At 43.5% G+C, this 15,412-nt stretch overlaps 1 protein-coding gene across 9 annotated transcripts in view; it reads left to right on the plus strand.

Moving 5' to 3' along the window:
• The window catches only part of HHAT (hedgehog acyltransferase), a 348,893-nt gene extending 334,451 nt beyond the window's left edge, over positions 1 to 14,442 (plus strand). For 8 of the 9 annotated variants that reach the window (XM_077937214.1, XM_015117485.3, XM_077937224.1 and 5 more), the window contains one exon: positions 12,433 to 14,442. In XM_077937214.1, the coding sequence (XP_077793340.1) occupies positions 12,433 to 12,524 (92 nt within the window). In that variant the 3' untranslated portion in view covers positions 12,525 to 14,442. The remainder of the gene's footprint in view (positions 1 to 12,432) is intronic. The other variant, XM_077937234.1, reaches the window with a different exon arrangement.
• The last annotated feature ends 970 nt before the right edge of the window (positions 14,443 to 15,412 follow it).

Raw genomic sequence — 15,412 nt, forward strand, 5'->3', positions numbered from 1 at the left:
GCAGCAACTGTCTTCTCTTCTGCAGGGTCTTATCATTACCAGGTAGATATCATTTAATCCATCAAATGCTCCTTTCATACCATGTTCCCACACTTCTGCCGCTCCATATTTGTATAGTTGGATTAAAAAACAAAATCTGAGTTCAAGTCCTGGATATCCTTGTTAACCTTCTGTCTCATTGATCTGTCTAATACTGACAGTGGGGTGTTCTGCACCAAGTGGACCTAATAGACATCTACAGAACTCTCCACCCCAAATCAACAGAATATACATTCTTCTCAGCACCACACCACAATTATTCCAAAACTGACCACATAGTTGGAAGTAAAGCACTCCTCAGCAAATGTAAAAGAACAGAAATCACAACAAACTGTATCTCAGACCACAGTGCAATCGAATTAGAACTCAGGATTAAGAAACTCACTCAAAACCACACAAATACATGGAAACTGAACAACCTGCTCCTGAATCACTACTGGGTAAATAATGAAATGAAGGCAGAAATAATAAGTTCTTTGAAAACAGTGAGAACAAAGAGACGATGTACCAGAATCTCTGAGACACAGCTAAAGCAGTGTTTACAGGGAAATTTATAGCACTAAATGCCCACAGGAGACAGCAGGAAAGATCTAAAATCGGCACCCTAACTTCACAATTAAAAGAACTAGAGAAGCAAGAGCAAACACATTCAAAAGCTAGCAGAAGGCAAGAAATAACTAAGATCAGAGCAGAGCCAAAGGATATAGAGACACAAAAAAACCCTTCAAAAAAATCAATGAATCTAGGAGCTGGTTTTGTGAAAAGATCAACAAAATTGATAGACCGCTAGCAAGACTAATAAAGAAGAAAACAGAGAAGAATCAAATAGATGCAATAAAAAATGATAACGGGTATATAACCACCGACCCCAAAGAAATACAAACTACCATCAGAGAATACTATAAACACCTCTATGCAGATAAACTAGAAAATCTAAAAGAAATAGATAAATTCCTAGACACATACACCCTCCCAAGACTAAACCAAGAAGAAGTTGAATCTCTGAATAGACCAATAACAGGCTCTGAAATTGAGGCAATAATTAATAGCCTCCCAACCAAAAAAAGTCCAGGACCAGATGGATTCACAGTCGAGGTATTCTACCAGAGGTACAAAGAGGAGCTGGTACCATTCCTTCTGAAACTATTCCAATCAATAGAGAAAGAGGGGATCCTCCCTAACTCATTTTATGAGGCCAGCATCATCCTGATGCCAAAGCCTGGCAGAGACACAACAAAAAAAGACAATTATAGACCAATATCCCTGATAAACATCAATGCAAAAATCCTCAATAAAATACTGGGAAACTGAATCCAGCAGCACATCAAAAAACTTATCCACCACAATCAAGTTGGCTTCATCCCTGGGATGCAAGGCTGGTTCAACATACACAAGTCAATAAACGTAATCCATCATATAAACAGAATCAAAGACAAAAACCACGTGATTATCTCAATAGATGCAGAAAAGGCCTTCAACAAAATTCAACAGCCTTCATGCTAAAAACTCTCAATAAACTAGGTATCAATGGGATGTATCTCAAAATAATAAGAGCTATTTATGACAAACAGCCAATATCATACTGAATGGGCAAAAACTGGAAGCATTCCCTTTGAAAACTGGCATAAGACAGAGATGCCCTCTCTCACCATTCCTATTCAACATAGTGTTGGAAGTTCTGGCCAGGGCAACTAGGCAAGAGGAAGAAATAAAGGGTATTCAAATAGGAAGAGAGAAAGTCAAATTTTCCCTGTTTGCAGATGACATGATTTTATATTTAGAAATCCCCATAGTCTCAGCCCAAAATCTCCTTAAGCTGATTAGCAACTTCAGCAAAGTCTCAGGATACAAAATCAATGTGCAAAAATCACAAGCATTTCTATATACCAGTAACAGACAGACAAATCATGAGTGAACTCCCATTCACAATTGCTACAAAGAGAATAAAATACCTAGGAATCCAACTTACAAGGGGTGTGAAGGACCCCTTCAAGAAGAACTACAAACCACTGCTCAATGAAATAAAAGAGGACACAAGCAAATGGAAGACCATTCCATGCTCATGGATAGGAAGAATCAATATCATGAAAATGGCCATACTGCCCAAAGTAATTTATAGATTCAATGCCATCCCCATCAAGCTACCAATGACTTTCTTTACAGAATTGGAAAAAAACTACTTTAAAGTTCATATGGAACCAAAAAACAGCCTGCATTGCCAAGACAATCCTAAGCAAAAAGAACAAAGCTGGAGGCATCAGGCTACCTGACTTCAAACTATAAGACAAGGCTACAGTAGCCAAAACAGCATGGTACTGGTACCAAAACAGAGAGATAGACCAATGGAACAGAACAGATACCTTAGAAATAACACCACACATCTACAAACATCTGATCTTTGACAAACCTGACAAAAACAAGCAATGGGAAAAGGATTCCCTATTTAATACATGGTGCTTGGAAAACTGGCTAGCCATAAGTAGAAAGCTGAAACTGGATCCCTTCCTTACACCTTATACAAACATTAATTCAAGATGGATTAAAGACTTAAATGTTAGAACTAAAACTGTAAAAACCCTAGAAGGAAACCTAAGCAATACCATTCAGGATATAGGCATGGGCAGGGACTTTACGACTAAAACACCAAAAGCAATGGCACCAAAAGCCAAAATAGACAAATGGGATCTAATTAAAGAGCTTCTGCACAGCAAAAGAAACTACCATCAGAGTGAACAGGCAACCTACAGAATGGGAGAAGATTTTTGCAATCTACCCAGCTGACAAAGGGCTCATATCCAGAACCTACAAAGAACTTAAACAAATTTACAAAAAAAAAAAGCAACCTCATCAAAAAATGGGCAAAGGATATGAACAGACACTTCTCAAAAGAAGACATTTATGCAGCCAACAGACGCATGAAAAAATGCTCATCATCACTGGCCATCAGAGAAATGCAAATCCAAACCACAATGAGATACCATCTCACACCAGTTAGAATGGTGATCACTAAAAAGTCAGGAAACAACAGATGCTGGAAAGGATTTGGAGAAACAGGAATGCTTTTACACTGTTGGTGGGAGTGTAAACTAGTTCAACCATTGTGGAAGACAGTGTGGCAATTCCTCAAGAATCTAGAACTAGAAATACCATTTGATCCAGCCATCCCATTACTGGGTACATACCCAAAGGATTATAAATCATGCTACTATAAAGATACATGCACACATATGTTTATTGCAGCACTATTCACAATAGCAAAGACTAGGAACCAACCCAAATGTCCATCAATGATAGACTGGATTAAGAAAATGTGGCACATATACACCATGGAATACTATGCAGCCATAAAAAAGGATGAGTTCTTGTCCTTTGCAGGTACATGGATGAAACTGGAAACCATCATTCTCGGCAAACTATCACAAGGACAGAAAACCAAACACTGCATGTTCTAACTCATAGGTGAGAATTGAACAATGAGAACGCTTGGATACAGGGCAAGGAAAATCACACACAGGGACCTGTCGGGGGGTGGGTGGCAGGGGGAGGGATAGCATTAGGAGAAATACCGAATGTAAATGACGAGTTAATGGGTGCAGCACACCAACATGGCACATGTATACATATGTAACAAACCTGCACGTTGTGCACATGTACCATAGAACTTAAAGTATAATAAAAAAAAAGAAGTTAAAAATTAAATAAAGTACAAAAATCTGCTAAGTTTAGCTGTTTTCATGTTACTCAATTTTAACTCATTAGTGTCAGCTCATCCTCCTATCCTACCTAGTTTTTGGAAATCCTATCTCTGTTATCTGTGTCATCACTGAGTCTTTTGTCATCTGCACAATTGGATCCCAGAGCTGTGGAGCTGAACATGAGGTGTAGGGGAGGAGCGTGGTGGCCCCAGAGTATGCCCTCAGCCTTCGGTGGCACCTTTGCATAAGGCCTCAAACAAAGACGCAGACTGTGCCTATGGCAAGAATCCAGGCTGCTTGTCTGAATGCTAAGCACACAGTAGGTGCTTCATAAATACGGATGTGGGTGAGCGGTTGTCAGGCACGTCTGACGAGAAGCCTGATTCGTGGTGTGCCATCCCCGTTTCAGGAAAGTGGCTTCCATGAGCTCATTTGCTAGGCAGCATCCACTGTGTTTTATAGTGTGGTCATGAATTAATAATGAACAACACTCCTAATTAGGCTGGAATAAAAACACAGGTTAAAGAAGAGAAACAGCTGGGGAAGTGTGTTCTGACTGTGCAGCCTCTGGCTCCGGGGGCTTGATTTGGGGGTGTAGCAACCACTGCAGTGGACAGTTTTCTGGAAAGCGGGTCCCCTACCCAGTTGTCCCCGGAGAGAGAAAATATTTGTTTTTTCCAGCACCCCTTCTGCTTGTGCTGTCAGAAGAAGAAAAAGTGGCTCTGGCTGGTTCTCCCCACTCCCTGCATTTCAGGTGGAATGATTTTACTTCATGGAAGTGAGTGCTTTAGTAAGTGCTTGCCTGCGGGGCTTGCATCGGGAGTCAGGGAAGGATGAAAAATGTGGTAGAAGTTGGCCTCATCAGGATGTGAAATTGACTGTGAACAATGTGATTTATTAAAGACCACTGTTTGTGCTGGTTAAAATGTGCGCTCAGCTCCTAGCAAGGATCTCTTGCTCCGAATGGAGAAAGCTCCCTGAGGGTGGTCCCAGCTGCCCCTTCCTCTGTCTCTCCTTGCCAAATTCCCTTGCAGGCTCAGCCCTTAGCACGGGCCATGTAATTGTGGCTTTAACGGTTTTAATAAAGGATCATGCAGGCACTGGGAACATGCTCTTCAATGCTCACAGTCGAAATTAGGCACTAACCAAGACAAAGGATATAAGCATGCTCATCCATGCTTTCTCTGTCCCCCACTACAAAGACAAGAAAGGGCGGCCCCAGGAGATGGGGGGATCGAGTGAGTGAGTGATAGCTGAGGTCTAAAAATACCATCCTGAAGCTCCTTCCTCCCTGTCACCTTGAACACCTGGAGTAGGGGGATGAAATGAGATTTGGAGGCCAAGGATTTGAAGGAAAAGAATCCTGGCCAGGAGGGTTCACCGTGTGGCCTGAAGCAAGCTGCTGCTTTCTGAGCTTCAGTGGCCAAGTGCACTGTGGAGTCGCAGAGCCCTGAGTTCTAATGTCCAGTGAGCGTTTAGACCTTGGGAAAACTACTTCTCTGGGCCTTAGTTTCCGTATCTACTAAATGGGGCTGGTGACACCTGTCTGATAAGGTGGTTGTGAGAATGTGGGATGTACCCAGCCAAGCCACATGTAATGCTCAGTAAATGTCTGTCTCCTCTGCTCCATGCGTGAGCACCCAGTTTAGTAGGAAGCCCTTCCCCCTGCAGATTCCCCTACAACAGTAGTTCCCAAAGTGTGGTTCTCAGACCAGCAGCATCCACATCACCTGGGAACGTGCTAGAAATGCAGAATCTCAGGCCTACCCCAGACCTACTGGATCCGAAACTGTGGGGTGGGGCCCTGCAGTCTGCGTTTCACCTCCAGGTGGTTCTGGCTGTTCTGGGATTTTCTGCTTCAGTTTTGAACAAATGACAACCATCTAGTCCTTTCTCCTGAGAGGATGTGAAAGTGACAGCTGACCATTTTTTGAAAAACACTGTGAGGCCTGAACACTGGGGTTTGAGTTCCAGGTGCGTAAACTCTGTGAGGGTAAGGAATTATTATTAGAACCTTGAGGTAGCAAAAGCCCGTTCTTCAAAGCTTCTGTCCAGCTCCGCCTGTGTATGGAGTTAGATCCAGTGGTTTATAGGCTCAGAAGCCTGGGGCAGCTTTGCTCTTGCTGTGTATCTTTTGATAAGGAAACCAGCCCTCTGACGGAAGAAGGCTCCTGCCTCATAGGCTTATTAAGATTAAAACTCTAAATTTAGCTCCGGAGGAAGGTCTGCAGGCTCAAGGCCATTTGATGAATGACTCCACGATATCTGCAGACTGCAACTGCTGGAGTAAATAAGATTTAAATACAGCTGCCAAGCCACCTTATCATTCCCCCCTATCAGATCTGAACACGGTTAAACTAAGTGCTGTCAGAGCCAGCTCATTGAATGAAGGCAGCAGTGCATAAAGTCATTCTGAATAATTAATGAAATAATGGTTGTGAAGCTGGTGGGATGGTGCAGAGAGTGCTAGGGCAGGGCCAGTGTGTTTGCAGATCCGGTGTCAGCACCTTAGGACTAGGATCTGGTACCTGAGGCAGTTCTTTAAGGAAAGAAGCACTCATTCTCCAGTGGCCTCAAAATAGAAAATGCCACCAAAGCAGAGATATGTGATATTCGGGATATCTAACAAATATCAGGGCACAGGCATGGACCTGTAGATCCAAAGAGATGGTGGCCAAGTGCAAGAGCAGACCCTTGGGGCCCCTGCAGAACCACATGTGACCCCTCTTTTTGTAGAAGACAAGTCATGAGGGAGAGGCCAGGACCATGGCTTTTACTCACTCTAGGTAGCATATCATTCTTTTAATGTCAGGTATAGTCTCTCTGATGCACACCAACTGAGTGTCAGCCTTGAGGGCACATGCTGAGGATATGCTCAGAGTCAGTGACAGAGGCCCCCAAATTCATCAGTCACCAAGTCTTATAAATCTGTCTTTGGCAGCATCTCCTGGAGTTGCCTCTTTCCCTTCACTCTACTTCCCCATTGGATATCTCCTTCTCTGAGCCAGCCCATTAGCAAACCCTCTGGAGGTTGAAATTCATCAGCCTCACATTGGTGTTAACCAGGATGGCTATGTGGGCTGTTTCATGTGCACAGTGCACCCTACGGACATGGATGGATATGTTCGTGACATTTAAGAATCGTATTAGGTTGCTGCAAAAGTAATTGCGGTTTTGCCGTTGAAAGTAATGACAAAAACCACAATTACTTTTGCTCCAACCTAATATATCCTTCACATTTGCAGACTTAGGCTTTGACCAAGAAGAGTTTGTCTTAGGAGGTGAATCTTGTTTTCTTTACCACCTGGTAGTTCTTAGGAGTAATGGGAATCTCCTCTCTTTCCTTTCTTAGACTGGTTTTGAGTCACTGGGGGACGTTGCTCTATGGGACCAGAAAGTAAGAATCTATCATTTTAGCTGTAAGGACCCAAGGGCCAAGCTGGGAAGGTCATAGCGCTGTTCAACCCTCAGAACTGGGAACCAACAAGGTGATGACTGCACAGTGGACGAGCCAGAGGGACAGCAGGCAGTGGGGTGCTGGAGTCTCTAGCCTTGGTGGAAGGAGGAAGTTAAGGCAGTATTAATGCTAGATAAATAGTGGGTAATGGTAGATTTTAAAAACTAAGGGACAGACATCATTCAGACTATTTTCCACATAGGACTCAACCTGACACCCCGGGCTTGGGATGTGGACTCTGGGCCTTTGTGAGGTGATGTGACTTCAAGCAAGATTATCACTATTGGATTGAAATCAAAACCAAAGTTTGAGAATCCGCTAGCTGGGTGCTCTATGACAAGTTATTTACCTTTCTGAGCCCCAGTTTCTCCCTCTTAAAATGAGAATAGTAATTTCTACCTCAGAGTGTTGTAGGAATTAACTAAGATTGTGTATTCTTTGTGAATGGTGTAGTAGATTGCATATTCTTTGTAGAGCATTTACATGTAGACAGACTATGGTGCTGGGTGGCTAGGAAGAAAGCTTCCCTGAAGTTTGTTCACGTGCTGGCCATCAGCCATTTTCTTCTAAAAATGGGTACTAGTAGGATGTGGTCTTTGAAAAAGCCCTGTTAGAGACAAGATGGTAGTCACAGGCTCAGGAGTGCTGCCCAGCCTGACAGCCAAGTGAGCCTGTGATGCGGTAATTGATAGCTCAGACACAATTCAGCAACTCAATTAACTCATGTCCCATTAGGATGGATTGATTTATTCCTTGGGATAGGAATTTGTGCTGATTCAGCAACAGCAGCCTTCCCACTGCTGAATGCATCTGCATGGTTAAGAAAGCTTTTCCAGTACTCCTGCTCCCCAGAGGCCTCAGGGGAAGAAGGCATGATTAGGGGAGACCAGTGTTCAGTCCTACACACAACAAGTCCCTCTCCCCCTAGGAAGATGAAGGACTGAAGGTCCATCATTATTTTATATATATATATACATATGTATATATTAATTAGAGGCTCACTCTGTTGCCCAGGCTAGAGGTGCAGTGGCACAATTTTGGCTCACTGGAATCTCTGCCTCCCAGGTTCAAGTGATTCTTGTGCCTCAGCCTCCCGAGTAGCTGTGATCACAGGTGCACACCACCATACCCTGCTAATTTTTGTATTTTTAGTAGATACAAAGTTTTGCCATGTTGGCCAAACTGTTCTTGAACTCCTGGCCTCAAGTGACTTGGGCGCCTCGGGCTCCCAAAGTGCTGGGACTATGGGCATGAACCACCGTGCCTGGCCTACCATCATTTTGAAAATGAATTTTGGGCCGGGCCCGGTGGCTCACGCCTGTAATCCCAGCACTTTGGGAGGCCGAGGCAGGCAGATCATCTGGGGTCAGGAGTTGGAGACCAGCCTGAGCAACAAGGAGAAACTCTGTCTCTACTAAAAATACAAAATTAGCTGGGAGTAGTGGCGCATGCCTGTAATTGCAGCTACTTGGGAGGCTGAGGCAGGAGAATCACTTGAACCTGGGAGGCAGAGGTTGAGGTGAGCCAAGATCACGCCATTGCACTCCAGTCTGGGCAACAAGAGCGAAACTCCATCTCTAAATAGTGCCTGACTGCATTGGGATAAATGGTATTCCTCCTGGAATTCATGTGGACCTGGTACCTCAGCATGTTACTTCATTTGGAATCACCATTCATGATGATTCTGTCATCATAAATCTTACTCCTGAGGTCGGGAAAGGATAAGGAACCCTTGACAGCCGATTGGTACATGCCAGGTCTACTGTCTGTAGGAACATGTGTGCATTAAAAATTAGTCCAGTGAGCTGTGGGTATGTAACAGAATTATCAAGTGGCCCTATATTAATCTTTTGTATTTGTAAAACACTTTTAAAAGCACTACCAAATCTGTGATCTTATTTTATTTGCATGTATGCTTTTAAAAAAATTATTCTGAGCTCTCATTGTGTAGATGGGGAAACTGAGGCCCTAATAGGATCTCATAATACAGTCAGGATTATAAGTCCTCCTAAGTGCTATCTAGCCACCTCTCTGGATGGCATATACAGTAAGAATGGGGAGAATTTTCAGAACCTAGCTATGGCCTGTGCTAAACATGTCTATGCCTCACCTCTGGGCAATCTTGGGGACAGTCTTCCTTATAGTCCTGTGTGTTAGGCGGAAGCTTTCACAGGGTGTCACTTGATAGCCACAGGTGCCAAGCAGAGCTGTGCAATGCCCCAGGCCTAGCATTGTGTAAACGAAGCATCCCCATTGGCCCATCTCCACAGCTGGCCACTGGGCTCCATGTTTACCAAACACTGCTGATGCCTCACTCCAAACACAGCTGAAGTCCAGGAGTGCTTTCTGTGTCCAAAGCCCACTCCCCTCATCCTGCTCCCTGAACCCACTGAGGAGCAGGTGTTGGCCAGTCCCCTGGCATCTGTGCCTGAGCCGCAGTAATGAGAGTTCTGAGGGCTTCCAGCAGGATGGATCCATCTGGAAGTTCTGGGAAAGTACCTGGCTGTATTGAGCTAAATAGTGTTCCCCCGCAAATTCATGTATACCTGGCACCTCAGAATGTGACTTCATTTGGGAGTAGGTTATTTACAGATGTAACTTGTCAGGTATCTTGAGAGGAAATCCTGGATTTGGGATAGCCTTTAAATCCAATGACTGGTGCCCTTAGAAGAGGAGGAGAGGACAGAGGGAAGAAGGCTCTGTGAAAATGGATGCTGCCATAAGCCAAGGGATCCTAGGAGCCACCAGAAGCTGGAAGAGGTAAGGAAGGGTTCCTGCCAACACCTTGATTTCAGACTTCTGGCCTCCAGAACTAAGAATACATGTCTATTGTTTTAATCCACTAAGTTTGGTAAGTTGTTATGGCAGCCACAGGACACATACTGGCTGCCTAGCAGGAAGTGGAGCTGTGGGGCTGGTCCTGGAGCCAGGCTGCCAGGTGTCCTCTGCTGCCCTCACCTCTCTTGCCTGCGGGGCCTGGGAGAACACTGGAAAGCTAGGCTAAGGCGCAAGGAAGGCCAGGGCTTGACTTCCCTGTTGTCACTCTAATCTTGGTGGAGAAAGACTTCCATGCCCTCTCACCATTATTATTACTACCTTTTTTTAGTTTCTGTGTTATGCTAGGCACCATGCAAGTCTTTACATCATTTCACTCCCTCCTTGTAAGGACACTGTTCAGTAAGTTGCTCTATCCCTAGTTTTTCATTTGAGGTTCATTAACTTGCTCAAGGTTCCACAGCTGGCAAGTGGCAGAGCCAGAATTTGAACTCATCCCACTTAAGAGCCTGCACATGTACCACTATGCTACAGTGACTTCCCCATGCCATATTAATAATTATGGTAGCTAATGGCTGACATAGCAAGAAGAGAGCCTGTAACCATCCCCATGGGCTTCCTGCAGCCTCCTTCCTATTCCTACCACTGTCTGCCTGCCTGCCTCTTCCCTATGCAGCAGCCACGTCACATGATCCCCGTTCCTTGGATGGCCTGTAAGGTTACACATCAGGTGGTCTTCCTCTGGTAGCTGGTCCCTGTCCCTTGCCATCTGACAAACTCTTGCTCAGCCCATGTGGCCCAGTTTAAATGTGCTCTGTGCATTCCATCATCCAGTGCTTACCACATGGATCATAAGTCCCACTGGTATGTGTGTGTGTGTGTCTTTCCCAAGTTGGAGTGGGAGTGCTTTTGACACGGGACTGGGTCTTTCCATTTTGCCATCTTGTATCTTCCCCAGCATCTCTGGCTCTCCAGAACCCCCAATCAATGTTTAAGTGAAACATGCAGAAGACATGAAGATTGTTAAGCAACAAATACTCAGCAGAAAGGGCTGTTAATTTTTAAAAAAGAAGAAGAAAAAGAAAAGAACATCAGATATTCTAAGACAAGTATTTGTAGAGGGAATCACTAAAAGCTTTCAGTTTTGAAAGCAAATATTTAATTTAGGCTCCCCCTTCTGTGTGCTTACAAATGGCACTAAATTCAGTATAATGCTCAATCTACATTTTGAGATTTACTATGGGACTCATGGACTTTAAGAAAAAAATGTAGTTCATTGTAAATGCCTACATTTCACAGTCATTCTTTTCTTTTAACACAATTGGAGTGACAAAGGTAATGACTTCCTAGCTAGCCATATTCAAAAGAAATGTCAAAAATTTAAATTTATAAAGCTCTCTGTGAAATGTTGTGATGCCCCCAATCAAATGACCCTCCTGATCTTGTCCAGCACCCTTTTCCTCTCGGCTGCTGGCACCTTCCTGTCTTATTGCCAAGGACAGGCCACGTCTGCAAGTCTCTATCCCACTCTCCACCACTTGGAACTCTTGAAAGCTCTGGGGAGGCTGACCAAGGACAGAGGACCCTATATTTAGAGCTTCAGGATCCTAAATGCCCCAGGGCTCAGAGCTCCTATTAGTGCTATTTCACACTTACTACGAGTTAAAAAAAAAACAAAAACAAAAAAACAACGGTGAGGATGATGATGGTGATTTTTGTGTCTTGTCCATGAATCAATATTATTCTAGGGGGAAACGTACCCTGGTTTCAAACAACTCATCTACAAGTACAGGTTTTGGAACATGACCTACATGTTTACAGTGGCACGTGAGACTACTTTTTCTCAGACTCATGGACTTTTTTCCTTTTTCAATTACTAACTGCTTTAGTCCTCTAAACATGGATACTACTTCTTCTTCTTTTTTTTTTTTTTTAAACCAATACTGGGTCTAACTCTGTGGCCCAAGCAAGATTGCAGTGGTGCATTCATAGCTCACTGTAACCTCTAACTCCTGATCTCAAGTGATCCTTCCTCCTTGGCCTCTCAAGTAGCTAGGACTACAGAAACACACCACCAGGTCTGGCTGATTGATTGATTGATTGATTGAAGAGATGAGGTTTCACTATGTTTCCCAGGCTGGTCTCCAACTCTTGGACTCAAGTGATCCTCTCACCTCAGCCTCTCTAAGTGCTGGGATTACAGGTGCCTGGCCCTAAACATGGATTCTTTAAAAGCTTGCCCTTTTTCTAAACATGGTTCGTGTTTGCAGTAGTGCACTCCTCATTTTATGCTGACTCTGATGGTAATGTAGGACTCAATTGCTGAAGTTGTCATTACAGCAGACTTTCCAGGAGGCCTGTGTTGTTTCTCAGGTTGCCTTCTCCAAAAGGGGACAGTTTGCCCATATGGGACATCCTGCCCCAAGCATTTCTAACTGCTCTTCCATCTGTGTCCTCCCTCTGCAGGCTGGCCATGGGTGACCCTCTCTGTCCTGGGATTCTTGTACTGCTACTCCCACGTGGGCATTGCCTGGGCCCAGACCTATGCTATGGACTAATGCTGTTGGGCCCAGGCCAGTCCTTGCTGCTGGCCTCCAAGGCAAACAGTGCTTCACCCTGACCTCTCACTCCAGGACAGCCTGTAAGGGATTTGATCTGTTCATCTTCGGTTGAATGTTCTCACTCCAAGACTGGATGCTGGATCTCACAGAAAATTCACAGCCAGACAATCTTCTAACCTGGAGTCTTTGAAATCTTCTACCCCAACCCATCATTTTCCTATTGAGGAAGCTGGGGTCCAGGGCAGTTTTGTGTCTTGCCCAACTACACAAGGTGACATTTTGGTCTAGAACCTACTCTCATGAGCCCTTTGCATTCTTTCCCCTTAAGCAAGAATAGAATGTAGTGTACATTTATTGATTGAGACACAGAAATCCTGATTAGGCCTGTCTTCTGGGCAGTATTTCTAAAATATTTGAGTGACGTTGATGTTTAAGTGACCTCCTTCATCACATCCCACAGTGTCTCTAGAAGCAGCACTAGAGTTTGAGCTTCACACTTCAGCCCCTCTGTAGGAAAGAGAGCAAGCCACAGCTGTCTTTTGAATTACCTAGTCCAAGAAGACAGTAGCAGCCCTGTAGCATTCTAAGGCATCCATACCCAAGGAGTCCTGTGATTTGAGCTTCAGCAGGGTGATCTACATTTGGGTGCTTGTTTCTGAGATTTGCAGAGAAGTATAACATGGTAGTTCCTCTACCTTACAGTTAATAGTTTCTTAATACAGAAGCAGCATTTAGAAACCACAGGATAGTGTATCCACAGATGGGTGCTATCAGGCTAGTCACGATGATGGTGTCCTGGAGTCTTGTCCACCCTCTCTACACGTCTCAAAAGTCATCCTCCTACTCAGTGATTCACGTTTAGTGGTTTATATTGTTATGGTTTGATTCAAATGGAGCCTTTTTTGTCATGTAGATAATCTACATGTTTGTAGAATTATTTTTAATATGTTTGAGGAAAATGTTTAAAATCTAAATATATTCACATAACTTGATTATTCACTCCTCTAAAAAGATGCTGGATAGGCTACCAAAGGTCCCAAGTGGTAGATAATTCAGAATACTTCTGTGTGAATTTGGAATTTTTTTTTTGGAGTGGGGAGGGGTAAAGGAGCCTTAAAATTTGAATCCATAATATATCTAATTACAGGAGAATTTACAACATCTCAAGTAGGTGAATTAAGTTGTCATTGAGTGAAAGGCTCACTTGGACCTAGTGCTGCCTCCTGTTTATGACATAGCATGGCCCTTATGTCTTGAGTTGAGGTTATCAACTCAATGAGGCTTAAACTCCTAGAGTACAGGACCATTTTATTGACTGTCTTTCTTCATAGCTTCTCTGCTTGGCAAAGAGATGGGAGAGGAGCCAGATACTGACTACCCTGGGTGGGCACATTATGTGTTAACTAAAGCAAAAGAGAGAGGCCAGAGAGGGGCAGGTAGACCTGCATAGCAGCAGCCTCAGCAGCTGTCTTGGTAAAGGAGAGAGAGAGACATGGGGCCGGTGATTCCAGGGTGCTCAGAAGTTTTAGGAGGGAATGAGCCTCAGGGAGGAGTGGGCACCTACATGAATGCAGTAAACCTTCATGGACTAACACTCATTCAGGATTTGTGGCCAGCCAGAGGGAGTTCGGCTGAAGTTTACTCGGAAAGAAAGGGCTTGCTAAGAAAAAAAGAAGTATAAAAATGATGATATGGAAGTGTCTAATGTATGTGTACATGTAAGTAATACAAAAGTTTTGAGCTCTTCCAAGTATACCATTTATAGAAAAACAAATAGGCTTATTCATTCATTAAACTATTTTGGAAGAGTCAGTGGATCTATTTGAAAGTGGCAATCCTGAATTTCTTTTAAACTATTATATGATTCATAGTGGTTCTCAGGAATTAATAAATGATTACTGTGTTTAGCTCTGTATTTGAGGCTGATTAATTAATATGTGGATTATCCAGGACCATTGTTTTGCTTAACCTCTTCCTACTCCCCAGCTGTAATATGAAAATGATAATGCTTCTTTCCTCATGCATATTAACTAAAATCTTGTAGTTACTCTGAATAGTGGCGCCTGGGCACACAGAGGAGTTCAGTCAAGGACACTGGACATGTCATCAGCCCTGGGCAACTTCAGGCACAGTGTTGGGAAAAGACTAGACAAGGTCCCAAGGTCAGTTCCAGACCCTGGATCCTCTGATACCAGCCTCACTCTGCGGGCAAGACCAAGAGCTCCAAGCACAATCGCCAAGATGCTACCCAAGGAGGGAAGCAAGATACCTGAAGGACACCCAAACCTTAGTCATTCTAATTCTTGGGACCACACAAGAAGACTGAAAGGTTATTTTTTCAAATTAATTCGTTTGAAGTGTCAGGAGAAAACATTTTGTTCCATTAAAGATAGCAGGCCTCAAGAAAAAATCAATGACACAAATAATTGTATAATAATCTATATATTGGGAGAATAGCAATTTTGGTGGGGGAGGGGGCGGCTTCCCCTTACAGAAATTGAGACTGCTCACTTGCTTATTTAAAATAATACAACCATTGACAAAGAAAATAGTAAATTAACCATAATATAATGAGTTTGGTTTTTAGCAGGTATATCAGAATATATCCATACAATAGGGTTCCCTTCAGTGTGGACAACATGAGAAGCCAAATTATCGTGATACTACTGGCCTCAGCGCCTTTTGAGAAAGCCTCTCTGAGGCCTTTCTCAGGGAAATTATTTCATTTTAAAACAAAAAGCCCTCTTTTTAAAATCATTGAACTCCATCTGGCACCCAAAACATGGCATTCATTACTTAGCTCTATATTACTGGTCCTTTTGACTAATTACAAAAATCATATTCACAGAGATGTTTTGCAACATTGAAGAGATCTAGATAGAATG

This window comes from Macaca mulatta, chromosome 1, assembly GCF_049350105.2.
Source record: "Macaca mulatta isolate MMU2019108-1 chromosome 1, T2T-MMU8v2.0, whole genome shotgun sequence".
NCBI classification, from domain to species: domain Eukaryota; kingdom Metazoa; phylum Chordata; class Mammalia; order Primates; family Cercopithecidae; genus Macaca; species Macaca mulatta.